This window comes from Anomaloglossus baeobatrachus, chromosome 3 (assembly GCF_048569485.1).
Source record: "Anomaloglossus baeobatrachus isolate aAnoBae1 chromosome 3, aAnoBae1.hap1, whole genome shotgun sequence".
Taxonomy (NCBI): Eukaryota; Metazoa; Chordata; class Amphibia; order Anura; family Aromobatidae; genus Anomaloglossus; species Anomaloglossus baeobatrachus.
In genome coordinates, this window is record NC_134355.1 from 71,734,970 (window position 1) to 71,754,796 (window position 19,827).

Consider the following 19,827-nt stretch of genomic DNA (forward strand, 5'->3'; position numbering starts at 1 on the left):
GAACCCCCAACATAAACGTCTCAGGTACTTAGCTGCTGAGACGCAGGGCCATGTCCCTGGGGATGAGTGCTCCGGTCCAACAGAATTCTCAAGGGGCTGTGGATGGAGACCGGACTCCTGCCAGGCATGGAGACCGTGCTGGCTCCCACTTCAAGCCAAAGCCCAGAAGGGATGGTGAAGGAGCGCGGCATGTAAGGCTGCAGCCTTGTAAATCAACCTTAACAACACCGCCGACACAGTGGGGTGAGAAGGGACATGCCGGGAGTCCAGACATGGACCCGCTTTTCTTCAAACTCTTTCCAAAAGTCAAACAAATCACATGACAATGCATGTGTGGATGTATGCCTCCTGAACACAAAGCGATAAACTGGCTAGGACTGGCTACCAGGGGGTGTATAAGCTCAGAGGGAGGAGCTACACTTTTAAGTGTAGTACTTTGTGTGTCCTCCGGAGGCAGAAGCTAAACACCCATGGTCTGGGTCTCCCAAAGGAACGATAAAGAAAAAGAAAGAAAGGAAAGAAAGGAAAGAAAGAAAGAAAGAAAGAAAGAAAGAAAGAAAGGAAAGAAAGGAAAGAAAGGAAAGAAAGGAAAGGAAGGAAAGGAAGGAAAGAAAGGAAGGAAAGGAAGGAAAGAAAGAAAGGAAAGGAAAGGAAAGGAAAGAAAGGAAAGGAAAGGAAAGGAAAGAAAGGAAAGGAAAGGAAAGGAAAGGAAAGAAAGGAAAGGAAAGGAAAGAAAGAAAGGAAAGAAAGAAAGGAAAGGAAAGAAAGAAAGGAAAGAAAGAAAGGAAAGAAAGAAAGGAAAGGAAAGGAAAGGAAAGGAAAGAAAGGAAAGGAAAGAAAGGAAAGAAAGAAAAGAAAGAAAGGAAAGAAAGGAAAGAAAGGAAAGAAAGGAAAGAAAGGAAAGAAAGGAAAGAAAGGAAAGAAAAGAAAGAAAAGAAAGAAAGGAAAGAAAGGAAAGAAAGAAAAGAAAGAAAGAAAGAAAGAAAGAAAAGCTGTGATTATACCAGGCTGGTTTCTGGCCAAACAGGATCCTGTTTATCAGCATGCCAGCGTTCACATGCGGTTGCGTGCAGTACAGTCAGGATCCAGTGACATGCAGTATTTGAATGCAGCTAAGGCTGGTTTCACACTACGTCTTTTTAACATCCGTTGAAAACGTTTTTTTAACGAAAGTACGGATCCTGCTTTTACAGCAAATAACGTATGCAAACGCATATGTTATTTTGCAGGATCCTGCAGTGGATGTTTAGGGGCGGGCATTGTAGTCATGTGATCGGGAGTGAGGGTAACTAGACTGGGAGGAGGCTTCTGACAGCTGCAGACGCTGGTAACCAAGGTAAACATCGGCCTTGGATACCCGATATTTATCTTGGTTACGAGAGAGAGAGAGAGAGAGAGAGAGAGAGAGAGAGAGAGAGAGAGAGAGACACTGGTTCTGGGCATGCTCAGTCCAAAAGCAGGATCCTGTCTATCAGCATGCAGCGTTCACCTGCATTTCCGTGCGTTATAGTCAGGATCCAGCAATTTGCAGTATTTGGACAGAGCTCAAAAACGCTACATGTTGCGTTTTTGAAACATGTTAAAATAACGCAAAAGGACGGATCCTGCGTCTAACGGACGCAAACGCACGCAAACGCAGGTGGACGCGAGTCCATTGAAAATGCATTGACATGAAAACGGATTTGCACAGGATCCGTACTTCCGTTAAAAAAACGTTTTCAACGGATGATAAAAAGACGTAGTGTGAAACCAGCCTAAAAATGCTACAATAAGCGTTTTTTAAAAAAGTAAAAAAACTCCAAGTTGCTGGATCCTGACTATAACGCACGCAAAGGCATGTCGACACGAGTAAATTGCAAATGCATTGAAATGAAAACACATTTGTACTGGATCCGTTTTTGCGTTAAAAAAAACGTTCAGGACACATGTTACAAAAACGTAGTGTGAAAGCAGCCTTACAGAAATGCATTTCTGGCTCATCAGCAAAGAAAAAAAAGAAGATTGGAATTGCAGCAGATGTGCATATAGGCAAACAAAACCGTGGTGTACTGTAGCGTTCAATACTTGCTTGACTTGAGCACATTATTCCCTTATATATAAAGCGATCATGCACACATCTGTTAGAAATGCATCACGTACTTTGCTTCTCGCCAGCAGGAACTTGACACAGCGGTCGTGACAGATGTCGGAGGCACTGTACAGAAGCTCCTGTATATTGTTTGCAATTTTCCCAAGTTCCAGGTCTGTTAATTTTAGATCCTCAGTCATCCTTTAAAGAAAAGCAGAATAAATGCACATGATTAATTCAGTTCTTCTGTCTTTACAGCTAAAAAAAGGGTAAAAAGTCAAAATATCGCATAAGGCAGCAATGACATTAATGCAAATAACCCTCTTTAATAATGAATGAGCCCGATACTGTGCTGGAAATAGCAGAGAGACAGACAGCTGCGAAGACATCTAGTGACGTAATACATAACTCCATTAATGATTTAGCAATCTCAAAATGATCCACTGTCTCCAGTATAAGGTTCATTCTGGAAAGTCAGTGCCTGCTGTGAAAGAATTCTTTACACAAAATCGAAAGGATCAACATTATAATGAATGCAAAAAGTCACAACTACAAGTGACAATACAACAAGGCTGCTAGGGCCGTATCCACACAAAGCGGTAATAGCCGAGAGTCTCCTCATAGCTGTTTTATGCATTTGTGGGGTGGGGCAAAATGCATATACAGTGGGACCTTGGATTAAGAGTAACTTGGTTTGAGAGGGTTTTGCAAGACAAGCAAAGCTTTTTTTAAAATTTGTAACTTGGATTAAGAGCAATGCTTTGCAATAAGAGCAAATTCTCACCGTGCACACTTCCGGTTCCGTTCTTTCACCACGCTCTGACCCGCTCTGGAGGTAACTTTCTGTATATATGTACTGTATACAGTATATCATTGTACAGCATATACTATATAGCATATCTATCAATTTTCATTTGTGGATACAGTATTGTACTTTCTTTCTGCTAACCTGTACAGCACATTGCTTGTACTGTAATCTACCTGTGCAGTATACCCCACATTTGGCTTAGTTCTGCCCTTATTTTTGGGAAAATAGATTTGTGGGGTGTTTTTTTATGTATTGTATTAGAATAAAGGTTGTCATATTTATACATCATTTTTTCTCTATACTGTACCTCCCGCACAGCAACAATTCTATTGTAAGCTAACGAGCAGTGTAATTTGCTTTATATGTTTATTACTGTACAGTATTTGGTATTAGTGTTCTGTAATCATTTTATATGAATACAGGACATTATTTTGTATTACTGTAATAAATTTGTATAAGTGCAGTAAATATTTTTCGGTTGTGGAACGAATTGTTTGTGTTTCAGTTATTTGCTATGGGAAAATTTACTTTGATATAAGAGTAACTTGGTTTAAGAGCTCACTCCCGGAACCAATTATGCTCGTAATCCAAGGCTCCACTATATTTGCAAATGGTTCTGCAGGAGATTTAACATGTGTTGGTGGTGCGTTTTTTCCTGCAGTATTTTTTAGCCCTTCCACCCATTGACTTCATTAAAAAAAAATGCATGGCACAAAAAAACACAACAAAATGCATGCGTTTTTTGGTGCGTTTTTCTGCCAGAAGGTGCAGATTTAATGCAGAATATTTCTGCACCAAATCTGCAGCGTGCGCACATAGCCTAAAGGCCGCTTTACACACTGCAATATCGATACCGATATCGCTATATCGCCAGCGTGCGTACCCGCCCCCATCTGTTGTGCGACACGGGCAAATCGCTGCCCGTGGCGCACAACATCGCCCAGAGCCGTCACACATACTTACCTGCCCGGCGACGTCGCTGTGACCAGCGAACTGCCTCCTTTCTAAGGGGGCGGTTCGTTCAGCGTCACAGCAGCGTCACTGAACCGCCGCCCAATAGCAGCGGAGGGGCGGAGATGAGCGGGACGTAACATCCCGCCCACCTCCTTCCTTCTGCATAGCGGCCGGGAGGCAGGTAAGGACAGCTTCCTCGTTCCTGCGGTGTCATACGGAGCGATGTGTGCAGCCGCAGGAACGAGGAACAACTTCGTTACTGCTGCAGTAACGATATTTGAGAATGGACCCCCATGTCACCGATGAGCGATTTTGCACGTTTTTGCGACGATGCAAAATCGCTCATAGGTGTCACACGCAAAGGCATCGCTAATGCGGCCGGATGTGCGTCACCAATTCCGTGACCCCAACGACAACGCATTAGCGATGTCATAAGTGTGTAAAGCCCACTTTAGTCTTCCATCTATGGAAGCCTACAAGCTCATAGATGAAGAGTGGTTTAATGTCAACGCGTTTCTGAGTCAATGAGACACATGGTTGTCCTGAGGAAGGTGTCTGATTCAGAAACGCATTGACATTAAACCAACCTTCATCTATCGGCTTCTAGATCTCTTTTATGTTCAACAGCACAGATTATATCTATTCTCAAGGAAATACTTTACATTTAACTTTGGATGCTGCAGCAGCCTAAAACAATACATTATAGTGGTTGTGTTAAGGCCCAGTCACACTAAACAACTTACCAGCGATCCCAACAACGATACAACCTGATAGGGATCGCTGGTAAGTTGCTAGGAGGTCGCTGGTGAGATGTCACACTAAGCGACGCTCCAGCGATCCCACCAGCAACCTGACCTGGCAGGGATCACTGGAGCGTGGCTACACGTGGAAGCATGCTGCGCTTGGTAACTAAGGTAAATATGAGGTAACCAACCCGATATTTACCTTGGTTACCAGCGCACACCGCTTAGCGCTGGCTCCCTGCACACCTAGCCACAGTACACATGGGGTTAATTACCCGATGTGTACTGCAGCTACATGTGCAGAGAGCAGGGAGCCGCGCACACTGCTTAGCGCTGGCTCCCTGCTCTCCTAGCTACAGTACACACGGGGTTAATTACCCGATGTGTACTGCAGCTACATGTGCAGAGAGCAGGGAGCCGCGCACACTGCTTAGCGCTGGCTCCCTGCTCTCCTAGCTACAGTTCACATGGGGTTAATTACCCGATGTGTAGTCTGGCTACGTGTGCAGGGAGCAGGAGCCGGCACTGACAGCTGAGAGCGGCGGACGCTGGTAACGAAGGTAAATATCGGGTAATCAAGGGAAGGGCTTCTTGGTTACCCAATGTTTACTGTGGTTACCAGCGTCCGCAGAAGCCGGCTCCTGCTCACTGCACATTTAGTTGTTGCTGTCACACACAGCGATGTGTGCTTCACAGCGGGACAGCAACAACTAAAAAATGGCCCAGGACATTCAGCAACAACCAACGACCTCACAGCAGGGGTCAGGTTGTTGCTGGATGTCACACACAGCAACATCGCTAGCAAGTTGTGCATCAGCAGCGATGTTGCTAGCGATGTTGCTTAGTGTGACGGTACCTTTACACACAACCCCACCAGGTGAGCAGACTCCCAAGGTCCCCCCACTGTTTTACCCTGATTAGACCCTATTGTGCTTGACATATCCTTTTTGTTTATGGAAGTCTATAAGACTATCAGAAGTTCTAAGAACCAAAAAAATGGTACCAATAAATACTAGAAATTATCCCTCAAAAAACAAGCCCTCATATCGTTATGTTGGAAGAAAAAAAAGAAATGTATAGCTCTTGGAATGCAATGAGGGAAGAACTAAAAAGTAGAGTTTAGGTCTTCATCTGTGGCTCCGCGACCAATTTCTTCTCAAAGAAGATAGCAAGGGTGGAAACCTGTCCTTTAAGGGAGTTAAGTGCTAGCCCTGTGTCCAACCCGGACTGAAAAAAGGAAAACAGTGCCAGTAAAGAAAAAGACATCAGAAAAATAACAGTAGACTCGCAACAGCGAAAGTATGCTCTCCAAGTGCGAGATGGTAAATATGATGTGAAGAAGGTTTACGAGCCCTAATCATGGTCTGAATAACCGACTACGAAAGACCTGACCTCCTCAGAACCGTGACTTCCATAGCCATGCCGTTAATGCAAGCGACTGAAAATTGTGATGGGAGAATAGGCCCTGGGACAAAAGGTCTGGGCGCTCTGGAAAAAGCTATGGAACATCACCCAGTAGATTGAGGACGTCCAAATACCAGGCCCTGTGAAGCCAAAACAGCTTTAGCAATTCAAGTGGTGGCGAAGGCCAGATAAAGGGCAGAGCCTGCTTCCTCAAAAGCAAATGTAGCCACTTACTCAATGCGTCTGTCTGTGGGATCCTTTAATTTCGCAACCTCACCAAGAGGCAAGTTATTTGTTCTAGACAGGCGGGGTACAAAAGTATCAACCACTGGCGGAGTAGACCATGATGCCATCAGCACTGCTGGAAACCGGTACATCACCTCCATACGACTACTTTCTGAAAATGTTTGTCTGAGTATTACTAGGCTCTCTGTAACACCTCAGTAAACTCCTCATGGTCAGCAAAGGATTTCGCCACACGCTAGGCCATCCTAAAGAAGCCTGCTTTACTGGGTGGAAGGAGGTCCACTAGTGTGACTGCCAGGGGAAGAATCAACAGCTGTTATTAAACTCTCAACCGTCCCACCTGATAACGGTCCAACATAGACTCTGCACTAGAGCTAGAGTTTGAAGGCACCAGAGAATGTAGCCCCAGCGGAGATGGAAAGGCCGCAGAGTGCCTTTCCAGAGAAGGGGACCTGCAAGGAGACGATACATGAGGGCGCTTAGAGCGCAGCAGAGTCCTGTGATACTGATGAGTGGTCACTGGAGTGTCTGACTCGCTGACAGAGAGTCATAACACTGCAGTAATCAGGATCCTGGACACCCTAGTTAGCTCTAGGCAGTTTGAGCTAGATCACGGGTCCAGATAGAGCAAACACACTCTCTTCCAAAATTATTGAGGTACCCGGAGCGGGCATCTGCAATGGGGAGAATTACAGGTGGCACAATAGGGTATAGGCTGGCTGGTAGAAAACTTATTATGCATGTACTTTTTGAGGTAACAAGTCACAAGTGTGAGCTGAGCTGGAGGGCGTGCACGGTCTTCTCTTGACTCAGACATCAGAGAGACAGAGGAGCAACAGATAATGAAAAATTAAAAAGACCACCAGTGAGCAGTGAGTGAGGCCGCTGGGGAGCAACAAGTATCACCAAGTATCAGCCCCAATTGGAAACAGCCCTACCCAGACCATGATCCACCAAGAGTGCACCCTTGTGATGTTGAGGAAACTTTTCAGCTGAATCCATAGATAGGTTGCAGAGATGAGGAACGCCTAGTTCCAGAGTCCAGTAGGGCCTGCGCCCAAAAATGGCGCCACCGCCGGAAAAGGAAGTGGTGGGACAAAGGGCGCTACACCGATTCGATCCTGTTCAGGATGTCTGGACAAGCCACGTGACCGGTCAGCAGTCACACTGATTGGTCAGGCGTGCTCAGGAGGCTGACGGCCGGAAACTGCGTCCCCACCCTTTGTTAGCAAGACCACTGCGGCAACAAAGTCTCAGCTGTTGTGTGAACCTGTTCCTGCTCTAACCCCTTCCCCGAAATACAGCCCTGCCCCTTAATGCAGCAACACCCAGAAAACAAGAGGCTCAGAGATCTTGCCCCTCCTCAGAGTAGAAATAGGCCCTCTGCAGGTACAAAGGAAGATGGCAACCAGAGGCAGGCAAGGGCAAGAAGGAGAGGGGGACTGGAGTGGGTAATACTCACGTGTCCTGAAGGCAGACTGTCTTCTGATCCATGCACACGCATGCTATGTGGGGCAAACGGGCAGGAGTTTACTGGCGAACAGACCTCTGCACCGTACCGGATCATGGCAAGGTACCCTGGTCCGGCCAAACCAGCATCAGAGGATACAGACTGTACTCTGTTACAGTGTGGTTCAAACAAAGTGCGCAATTACACTCTGTTAGACTCCAAACAAGAAAGAAAAAACAGTTGACCCAACATCTAAGACAGGTCTGAATCAGACCCTGCCTCCAATGACAAAAAAAACAACAAAATTGAGGAGGCCGGATGCTGACAGGCAAGGCATAGTCTACTGGAGAGGAACCGTTTTTTTAGGTCTATGTAATATCAGCGTCAGCCTCCAGGTAGCAGCAGATTATCCCTTGGTTCCCATGTCCCCCAGTAAAGTGAACAAGAAAAATTGCTTTGAGATTAGTGACCAAAACGCGTTAAAGGGGAAAACGTTGAAGCCTACTAGATATGGAAGCAATTACCAAAAGTAGCGAAAAGAGAAACTGCAGTGCAGTAGTTGACATTGCAACGCTCTGCTGCTCATGCAAGAGTTTGGTTTTACGATGCAGTTCCACCTCCGAGCCTCAAGATGGCACAAAACAACATGAAGGCATTAAATTGTTTAAAAATTTCATCAAAGCGCTCCAACCTAGTGACTTGATAAATATGTTTTCTAAAATCAACCCCTGATAAGATGTTGCTCAGAAAACGTTCAATTTCTTGAAGAAAGCGCCAATTTGAAACGCACAGCCATAAGACTGATAAAGCCTATGGAAACTTAACCCCTTCAGCCCCGGGGCACTTTCCATTTTTGCGTTTTTGTTTTTTGCTCCCCTTCTTCCGAGAGCCGTAACTTTTTTATTTTTCCGTCAATCTTGCCATATGAGGGCTTGTTTTTTGCGGGACAAGTTGTACTTTTAAATGAAACCATAAGTTGTACCATATGGTGTACTGGAAAACAGCAAAAAAATTCCAAATGCGGAAAAATTGCAAAAAAAAAGTGTAATGGCACAATAGTTTTTGGGATGTTTTATTCACAGTGTTCACTATATGGTAAAACTGATGTGTGGGTATGATGCCTGAGGTCGGTGCGAGTTTGTAGACACCAAACATGTATAGGTTTACTTGTATCTAAGGGGTTAAAAAAAAATCACAAGTTTGTCCAATAAAAGTGGCGCACGTTTTGCGCCATTTTCCAAAACACGTAGCGTTCTTATTTTTTGGGATCTATGGCTCAGTGATCGCTTATTTTTTGCGTCTCGAGCTGATGTTTATAATGGTATCATTTTTGCGCAGATGATACGTTTTGATTGCCTGTTATTGCATTTTGCGTAAAACTTGCAGCGACTAAAAAACGTAATTTTGGCATTTGGAATTTTTTGCCACTACGCTGTTTACCAATCAGATTAATTGATTTTATATTTTGATAGATCGGGCATTTCTGAACGCGGCGATACCAAATATGTGTATATTTATTTATTTTTTAACCCTTTAATTTTCAATGGGGGGAAAGGGGGGTGATTTGAACTTTTAGTTTTTTTTTATTTTTTTAAAACTTTTTTTTTTACTTTTTTTTTTAATTTTACTAGTCCCCCTAGGGGGCTATAGCGATCAGCAATCCGATCGCTGATCGCTATCTGCTGATCACAGCTATACAGCTGTAAACAGCAGAAATAGTCACTTTCTTTTTCCCTCTGCTCCCGGCCGAGGAAAATCGAAAGTGAAACTTCGTAGCTGCAGGCGTCATCACATGACCCTGTGCTACGATGGCAACCACCGATAGTCACGTGATCACGCACTTGACTTCCGGCGGGGGCGGCGGTAAGTAAAAAACATGGCCGCGTGCATTTAGATCTTGCTGCCAGACTTTGGCAGCAAGATTTAAGGGGTTAATGGCCGCGGGTGGAAGCGATTCCACCCGCGGCTAGCAGGCACACGTCAGCTGTTGAAAATAGCTGATATGTGTGCCGACCGCCGCCGCCTGCCCGCGGCAGGGGGCGGGGCTTAACGGGACACGCTCCATGACGGATATATAAGTCCATGGTCGTGAAGGGGTTAAAGGTAATCTGTCCCAGGTTTTTGCTATTCCACCTGAGCATAATGTAGGGACAGAGATCCTGATTCCATTGATGTGTCACTTACTGTGTCCTTGCTGTAATTCTGATGAAATCACTGTTTTCTCAGCTGGAGATCTACCAGTTTTCTGAATGGTGAGCTCTGTATAACCCCGACCACATTACTGATTGGCAGCTTTCTAGGTACACTGTACATCGGCAGAAAGCTACCATCCGAGGGCGAGAGTAGGGTTATACAGAGCTCATGAATATGTAGAACTGCAGATCTACTAGTCCTCTATTGATAATCTCCTGCTGATAAAACAATGATTCTATCAAAACTACAGGAAGCAGCCCAGTAAGTGACACATTGCTGGAATCAGGGGTTTTGTTTGTACATTATGCTGCTCTCAGTTTGGGTGGGAAAGACCTGGTGACAGATTTCCTTCACGCCTCACTTCACTTTTAATTCTGTAAGCAGCGCTGGGCAGCCCAGGTTTACCTTATTTTGGATATTAGTTGCTGTATCCTGATAAAACCACTGACCCGGGTCTGGGACGGACTCCTGGCAGCAGCTTTACTTAAGCGATTTTTTTACTTTGACAATTCCCTGTGACTGATTTCTCTTGTAGGTGTATAAAAGCGTCACGCATATTGGATATTGGAGACGTCTGCATAATTGTTTATGCTCTAAAAACGTAGAAAGGGCACAGCTACCTGTGCCCACGATTAGTTTTCGGGACGCTGCAGTCTTTCTGTGGAGAACACTTGTTGCTCAACAGCATAAATTGACATGCTGTGGCTCGGGAAGCCGCACCGTAGGACAGTTCAACTCCGCAGGAAAAAAAAAAGCACAGTGGGCAGGAGATTTCTATAAATCCAGATCACTGTGCTTGAACTGTACAACGCAGCGTTTTGAAAACAAGGAAAACATGCTGCGTCCACAACGCTGTGAACCCTGATCGTGGGCACGCAGCCTTACGGTTGCCTCATCAGTACTCTGTGGCCACCAGACCAGAGCCCTGCAAACCTCCTCCTACTTGCCGGGATCCCCGACACCTCTTCTGATTAGTAGCCTAGGGGAGACATCATATATCGTGCATAATGGTATTGCCAGATGTTGGAGATGCCAGAAGGTAGGAGGAAGTTTGCAGAGATCTTCTCCGGTGGCCATGGACTACTGATGTGACCACCAGGCCAGGATCTGATTTTTTTTGCTTATTTCTGGTATACCGTCTTCATAATCCACTGTTTTTTTTGGTAGGTGGATCATTTTGTTTTTACTAAAAAGGTTTATTATTAGATCCGCTGTCCACAGTAGGAAAAGCTTCCAATATACTTTTTGCATCGGGGTCCTGGGTTCATATCCCACCAAGGACAACATCTGCAGGAGTTTTTATGTTCTCCCCGTGTTTGCGTGGGTTTCCTATGGGTTATACGGTTTCCTCCCACACTCCAAAGACATACAGATAGGGAATGTAGATTGTGAGCCCCAATGGGGACAGTAATGATAATGTCTGTAAAATGGGGAGGAATATGATGGTGATATATAAAGCAAAGCATAATAAAGAGAATTTTGTTTACTTACCGTAAATTCTTTTTCTTATAGTTCCGACATGGGAGACCCAAACCATGGGTGTATAGCTACTGCCCCCGGAGGACACACAAAGTTACTACACTCAAAACGTGTAGCTCCTCCCTCCTAGCATATACACCCCCTGCTAGCCAGTCCTAGCCAGTTTAGTGCAAAAGCTGAAGGAGGACATCCACCCACAAGAAGAGACAGAGTAAAATCCGGAAGAACCGGAACCTCTGTTCTACAACAATAACAGCCGGTGAAGACACACGGAACAAGAAACCTGCCAACAGGCAATAGGGAGGGTGCTGGGTCTCCCATGTCGGAACTATAAGAAAAAGAATTTACGGTAAGTAAACAAAATTCTCTTTTTCTTTATCGTTCCTTCCATGGGAGACCCAAACCATGGGACGTTCCAAAGCAGTCCATGGGTGGGAATAAACAGACAACTGAGAAGCAGGCAAACCTAACTTCACAAATGGGCGACAGACGCCGGAAAAATGCGTCTGCCCAAGCCCACGTCTGCCAAAGCATGAGCATGCCTTGGGAAGTGCTTCGAAAAAGTATGCAGACTAATTCGAGCTGCAGTCTGACAGACCTACTGAGCCGTAACCTGGTGCCTGAAAGCCCAAAAAAAAAGGCGCCGACAGGTCTGACCAAATGTGCTCTGATCCCCGGCGGGGAAGGCACTTGAGTACACTCGTAGGTCTCGGAAATGGCCGACCTAAGCCAACATCAGGTTCGGCTTAGATGCCGAGAGACCGGTACGCTGACGAACAGTCAGCACCAGAGAGGTGCACCGCCTAATAACGGCGGTGCGAGACACATAGATCCGGAGCGCCCGCACCAGATCCAGGATATGCAACGCTTCCTTAAGCGATGAACAGGAGCCGGACAAAAGGAAGGCAGGAAAATTGCCCCGGATAAGGTGGAAGCAGAAACCACCTTAGGGAAAAAAGGCCGGAGTCGGACGAAGACCACCTTGTCTTGATGCAAAGACCAAAAAAAAAGGGGGCGACTCCGAAAGAGTGCAGCCAGAACTCTCTGGCGGGAAATTATAGCCACTAGAAAGAGTACTTTCTGTGAAAGATGAAACAACGAAACCTCCCCAAGAGGCGCAAAGGGGGGTTTCCGGGAACCGGGAGGACCGGATTAAGGTCCCAGGTCTCCATAGGCCGCCGGAAAAGCGGAATGATGTGAGATGCGCCCTTAAAGGAGCGCACCGGAGCCAGCCGGACGATACGCCGCTGGCACATACTGACAGAGCCGAGACCTGTCCCTTAATGAGGGATAGTCCTAGCTGTAGACCGGACTGTGGAAGGGACAGGAGTGTCGGCAAGGCCAAAAAGGTCAAAGGACACTTTGGAGCTCGAGTCATAGCGGAGATGACTTCAGGAAGGATATCAGAAGTCGCCAAGATCCAGGACTCAAGAGCTACGCCGTCAATCTGAGAATCCAGAATTCTGACGGGAAAAACGGACCTCTTGAGAAAAGGTCTGAACGGTCCGGAAGATGCCATGGCAACCCAACGGACAGAAGGAGCAGGTCAGAGTACCAAGCCTGCTTGGGTCAGTCTGGAAGAATGACCCGACGGCCCCCTTTACCGATCTTGCGCAGGACTCTGGACAAGAGGTAGAGGGTGAAATTCGAAAAGAGACAAAGCTGGGATCAAACATGAACCAGTGTGTCTACCGCAAAACCTGAGGATTGTGGACCACGGTTGGACAGCTGAAATAGCCTGCCTCGTAGTTTCCACATCTAGGATGTGGACTGCGGATACGGTGGATTAGGAGTCCCTTGTCCACTGAAGAATGTTGAGCCGCCAAGATTGCCAGGCGGCTGAGTGTCCCACCCTGGAAGCTGATGTAGGAAAACGCTGTCACGTTGTCCGACTGGACTCGAATGTGCCTAGCCGCCCACAGATGGTGAAGGCTTAGAGAGCCAGAAATACAGCTCTGATTTCCAGCACATTGATCCAGAGGACTGATTCGGACAGAGTCCAAGCGCCCTGCGCTCCGCGGTGGAGATATACTGCTGCCAAGGCGGATAGGCTAGCATCCTGGTGAAGATCACCCGGGACGGGCCAGAAAGGAGCGCCCCTGAGACAGAGTGGCCGAAGACACCACTGAAACGAGCCCCTGGTCAGTGGCGAAGCCACCACCCCGTGGGAGGATTGAGTTCGCTTTTACAGCGGAAAACATCCAGTCTAAGAGGACGCAGGAGAAACTGGGCAAGGAACCGCTTCCATTGACGCCCTGAGAACCTCTGGTTCGAAGTCAGAGTGGACTTGGACAGAAAGACAAGCCACCCGAATAGGTCAGAGTGGCGCGAGTGAGCGAAGCACTCTGCTAAGAGTCAGCACTGGATGAAGCCCCGACAAGAAGGCCGTCCAGGGCAAAAGATCACTGCCAAACCCTAGGGGGGCAGGACCCTAATCACAGCTGCCCCAATGAGAATACTCGAGGGGCTTTGGCTAACCCCAAGGGAAGAGCCACGAATTGGACCACTCCGATTGTCAAAACGTAGTCAACGCTGGTGTGAAACTGCGATTGACTCCTGTCGATAGGCATCTCTGATGCCGATGGCTGCTAGGGAATCTCCTTGGGTTCTTGATTGATCCGGTGAAAAAAACACACGGAACAAAACCGAGACTCCATGTGAAAACGCCCCACCTGGCTATGCTTGAAAAGCTAAAGATCCAGGTCGAAAAGCACCGCCCTCTTCGGGGACTAGGAATAGATTTAAGCAAAAATCTCAGAACCGTTCCCAGTCGGGAACCGGTACCATTACTCCATTGGCCAGCAAGAAATGCCACAGCCTGTGAGAAGGCGGCGGCCTTGTAGCCGGGAGGAGTTGACAGAAAAAATCTGTTTGGCGGGTGGACAGAAGTCCATCCTGTAGCCAAGGGGGATATAATCTCGCCCCCACTGAACGGAGACGTGTTAGAAACCTACGTCGCCAAGTGGGGAGAGCCTGCCACCGACCAAGGAGGTTGTTGGCGTGGCTAAATAGCTCGGAGGAAGCTGAGTCAGTGACAGCATCTCCTGCGGTCTTCTGAAGACGCAGCTTCGAGCCATTTGGTTCTATGAACCTAGGCCGAGCTAGAGGATGATCAGATGGAGGAACGGAAACCACCGAAATCTCAACTGATTCCTGCCCTGGACAGGTTCCCTAGTTTAGGTTTGTGGCAAGGAAGAACACTCCCCGCCAAGAGCTTCCTTAATTTCACCCAGTTGGTTCCGGGGAAACTGGTCCCACCAAAGGGGAGCCCAGCAAGGAACCTCCATAGAGGCATCTGCCTTCCAATTCCGAAGCCACAGGAGCCTGCGGATAGCGAGGAAGGTAGCCCAGACCACCGCCGTGCGGCGTCCAGCATGGCAGACCTGGCAGAGGATGAAAAGAGTGAAGTCTGGAAGTTCAGGCAACCGTTTTGGGCATAGAGTCCCTGTGAGAGAATGCATCTCCTCCAGAGAAGCAGAGAAGGTACAAAAAAACCGCACTGCTGTAAAGCTGAGGAGAACGAAGCTCCTGCCGTCCCCATCCCGACTTGGCCCAAAGGACAACCGGGCGGACCGCAGAACCTTAAATGAGGAGCCATCAGCCACTGACATAACGGTCCGGGCTGAGCCACCTGAGGAGAATGAGCCCACTTCTTGACCACCATTGGTGGACAGGGGAAACACAGTCCTCAGAATCACGCTTCATGGGAAGCGAGTGTCAGAGCGGACCCTGGGCTAGTCACAGGGGCCTGAAAACTGGAGTGGTTAAGGAACACACGTTGTGTTCACCTAGATAAGGTAACACCGGCGGATTGAGGTCCAGTATTAATGTACCGTAGAATCCATATAGAGGTGCCGTCAGCCACTGATACAACTAACCGGGCTGAAAGTCTAGACACCGGAGTGGCTACCCTTGGCGAAAGAGTACACTCCTTAACCACCTCTGATGGGAGGGGGAGACAGGCAGCAGAACCCCGCTGTGGGGTCTGCAGGATAGGCTGTGGGCTTGGACGCAGCGGGCTGAAAACTGGAGTGGTTGAGGAACACACTCTTCGTCCTGTTAAAGGTATACTGATGCCTTTCTGCCAGCGGGGAATACTCCCCTGATCAGGCGGATGGAGGCCCAGTACAAGAATAATGGACGCAATCCAATCATTCGCATCTGCGTCACCTACTGACGGACCAATGTACATAAAGTAGCGTCCGTGCCCGTGGTAGAGACATCCTCCTCGTCCAGAGAGTCAGCTCGAAATCGGAGCTGCGGGACGGGGAGGACAGGGGACCCTGCGTCTCCCTGTCAGGAGGATGGGGTCTGAGCCCAGAAGGAGAGTCCCTTGTGAGCTTTGCTGAGCGAAGCAGAAAACGCTCTGAGAAGGGGGCTGCATGCTCAGCAGATGCCGGGACAGCCGACTCCTCGAAATAGGATTCCCACGGGGGTCAGCCACCGAAACCGGAGCAGCTGGAGGGACCCTTAATGAGCCCCCATGCTGAGGGGCCACAGTGGTTATGAGCTCGGTATAGCCGTACGAGACTACCTGCAGTGGATAATAAAAAACAGCCTGCAGCCTCGCTCTGTGAGACATGCTGCAGAGGTGGGGGCTCTGTCTAGAATGTCTAGAATACCCAAGACAGGGGTTCAGCCTGGGGAATCCACCACATAAGAACCATTACAGTGTGCCGGTTCAGGCAATATGAGGTTACATGCAGAACATGTAGACATCCAGTCTCATGTACAGCCTTGGAGCTTTGCTGCTAGAGTGAGACATGCTGCTGAGGAGGAGGTTCTATGATAAAGAATTAACTCCTACAGAATGCCCTGAGAGTGTGTAAAAGTGCACAACCAGAGGTTGTGACTTATCAGGCCGCTATTATGAGTGCCATCCGAATTCCAAGCCTGGACCCCCAGCCAGTATTCACTCCCTCTGCTGCAGAGCAGCCAGCGCCGACCAGTGTACTAAGACGCTGAGAAAATGGCGCCAGAGTGAGGGGGGGGGGCGGGGGTTAACCCAGGAGCGGGAATCGGAGGGCGATGGAGATGTACAGGGGAGGGAATCATCTCCTCAAAAAGGAGCGTCCTCCCCTGTGCAGAGCGGCCGGCGGGCGGCGCTGCAGTGTCCCCCTGCATGACTGACATGCAGGGGAACGAAACGAAACTAGGCCGCGGCTGAAGCCGGGGCCTAGAGTTATGCATGCGGCCGAGAATCAGGCATCGTCGGCGCGGTTCTCAGTAAAAACCGTGGAACCGGCCGGAAACACAGTAAAAAAGCAGCATTATCAAGCAATCACTGTCCCCCACAATAAAAGTGCCCCACAATGCAGAAGGACCCTTGAATAAACGTCTCTATACTTAGCTTTGAGACGCAGGGCCCAGTCCCTGTGGGGTGGGGGTCAGTGCTCCGTCCAGCAGGGTCCTGTACAAGGGCTGCGGATGGAGGCCGGTCTCCTGCAAGGCAGTGAGAACCGTGTTGGCTCCAACTTCAAGCCAGAGCCCCTAAGGGATGGTGAAGGAGCGCGGCATGAAGGGATTTCTGCCCTGAAGTCAACCTTAACAGCACCCCGCCAGGGGGGTGTGAAGGGACATGCCGGGGGTCCAGTGGACCCGCTTTTCTTCTGCATGCGTGTGTGTGGTCCTCCTGACACAAAGCATGAAACTGGCTAGATCTGGCTAGCAGGGGGTGTATATGCTAGGAGGGAGGAGCTACACGTTTTGAGTGTAGTAACTTTGTGTGTCCTCCGGGGGCAGTAGCTATACACCCATGGTTTGGGTCTCCCATGGAAGGAACGATAAAGAAAAATCATTTCTCATTGTTTCCAAGATCTCGGATTGTTTCCATTCAATAGTAATAGGAACTCTTGACTTCCAGGGCATAAAACCTGTCCTGGTCCTTACAGGACACGGCTCTGATTACTGTGCGGTCACAAGTCGTGTTCCTCTGAGATCAAAACAGATTTTTGAGTACATAGGAATAAGTATTAACCTCTTCACCCCCGGCCACTTAAACACCCTAATGACCGGGCCATTTTTTGCAATTCTGACCAGTGTCACTTTGACAGGTTATAACTCTGGAACGCTTCAACGGATCCTGGCGATTCTGAGATTGTTTTTTTGTGACATATTGTACTTCATGTCAGTGGTAAATTTAGGCCGATATTTTTTGCGTTTATTTGTGAAACTTTAGGAAATTGTGCGAAAATTTCGCAATTTTCAAACTTTGAAAATTTATGCCCATAAATCTGAGAGATTTGTCCCACAAAATAGTTACTAAATAACATTTCCCACTTGTCTACTTTACATCAGCGCAATTTTCGAAAGAATTTTTTTTTTCGTTAGGAAGTTAGAAGGGGTCAAAGTTCATCAGCAATTTCTAATTTTTCCAACAAAATTTACAAAATAATTTTTTTAGGGACCACATCACATTTGAAGTGACTTTGAGAGGCCGAGGTGACAGAAAATACCCAAAAGTGACCCCATTCTAAAAACTGCACCCCTCACACTGCTCAAAACCACATCCAAGAAGTTTATTAACCCTTTAGGTGCTTCACAGGAACCAAAGCAATGTGGAAGGAAAAAATGAAAATTTTACTTTTTAACACAAAAATGTTACTTTAGCCATACAATTTTCATTTTTACAAGGGAGAAAAGAGAAAGTGCACCCTACAATTTATTGTGCATTTTCTCCTGAGTACGCTGATACCCCATATGGGGTAAAAATCAATTGTTTGGGTGCACGGCAGAGGTCGAAAGGCAAGGAGCGCCATTTGAATTTTTGAACGCAAAATTAGCTGCACTCATTAGCGGACGCCATGTCGGGTTTGAAGACCCCCTGAGGTGCCTAAACAATGGAGCTCCCCCACAAGTGACCCCATTTTGGAAACTAGAGCCCTCAAATATTTTTTCTAGATGTTTGGTGAGCACTTTGAACACCTGGGGGCTTCACAGAAGTTTATAACGTTGAGCCGTGAAAAGAAAAATTTTTTTTTTACCACAAAACTGTTGCTTCAACTAGGTAGCTTTTTTTTTCACAAGGGTATCGGGAAAAAATGCAACATAATATGTATTGTCCATTTTCTCCTGAGTACGCAGATACCTCATATGTGGTGGAAATCAAATGTTTCGGCACACAGCAGAGCTCGAAAGGGAAGGAGCGCCATTTGAATTTTTGAACGCAAAATTAGCTGCACTCATTAGCGGACGCCATGTCAGGTTTGAAGACCCCCTGAGGTGCCTAAACAATGGAGCTCCCCCACAAGTGACCCCATTTTGGAAACTAGAGCCCTCAAATACTTTTTCTAGATGTTTGGTGAGCACTTTGAACACCTGGGGGTTTCACAAAAGTTTATAAAGTTGATCTGTGAAAATATTTTTTTTTTTTTTTTTTTTTTTACCACAAAACTGTTGCTTCAACTAAGTAGCTTTTTTTTCCACAAGGGTATCAGGAAAAAATACACCATGAAATTTATAGTGCATTTTTTCCTGAGTACGACGATACCTCATATGTGGTGGAAAGTAATTGTTTGGGCGCATGGCGGGGCTCAGAAGAGAAGGAGCACCATTTGACAGTAAAATTTGTTTGAATCATTAGCGGATACCATGTCACGTTTGGAGACCCCCTGAGGTGCCTAAACAGTGGAGCTCCCCCAAAAGTGACCCCATTTTGGAAACTAGACCCCTCAAGGAGTTTATCTAGATGTTTGGTGAGCCCCAAGGGGCTCCACAGAAGTCGATAATGTTGAGCCATGAATACAATTTTCTTTTGTTTTACCACAGAACTGTTACTTGAACCAGGTAGCTTTTTTTTCACAAGGGTATCAGGAAAAAATGCACCATAAAACGTATTGTGCAATTTCTCCTGAGTACGCAGATACGTCACATGTGGTGGAAAGTAATTGTTGGGCGCATGGCGTGGCTCAGAAGAGAAGGGCACCATTTGACAGCAAAATTGGTTGGAATCATTAGCGGACGCCATGTCACGTTTTTAGACCCCCCCTATGGTGCCTAAACAGTGGAGCTCCCCCATAAATTACCCCATTTTGGAACTAGACCCCTCAAGGAATTTATCTAGATGTTTAGTGACCCCATTGTACCCCCAGGGGCTCCACTGAAAGTTGATAACGTTGAACCGTGAAAATTATTTATTTTTTTTAAAATTTTTGCAGCAACAAGGTAGCTTTTTTTTTTTCTTTTTACAACGGTATCAGGAAAAAATGCACCATAAAACGTATTGTGCAATTTTTCCCGAGTACGCAGATACCTCATATGTGGTGGAAAGTAATTGTTTGGTCACATGGCGGGGCTCAGAAGACAAGGAACGCCATTTGACTTTTCAAACGCACAGACGCAGTGCACTGATCGGCCGCTGCAGGAGGCACGGTCGGATGAGATACAAAAAGCGCTGGGGATACGGGAAAAAAAAAAAGTCACGCCAAAAATTGAGCAGGGATGCTGATCCGCGCTCAGCGGGACGCACGGACAGATGCGATAC

General features: G+C 47.2%; 1 protein-coding gene across 1 annotated transcript in view; it reads right to left on the reverse strand.

Moving 5' to 3' along the window:
- VPS54 (VPS54 subunit of GARP complex) overlaps positions 1–19,827 on the reverse strand; it is a 160,513-nt gene that overhangs the window by 54,753 nt on the left and 85,933 nt on the right. Inside the window, exon 13 of the mRNA XM_075339254.1 lies at positions 2,140–2,269. Within this exon, the coding sequence (XP_075195369.1) occupies positions 2,140–2,269 (130 nt within the window). The remainder of the gene's footprint in view (positions 1–2,139; positions 2,270–19,827) is intronic.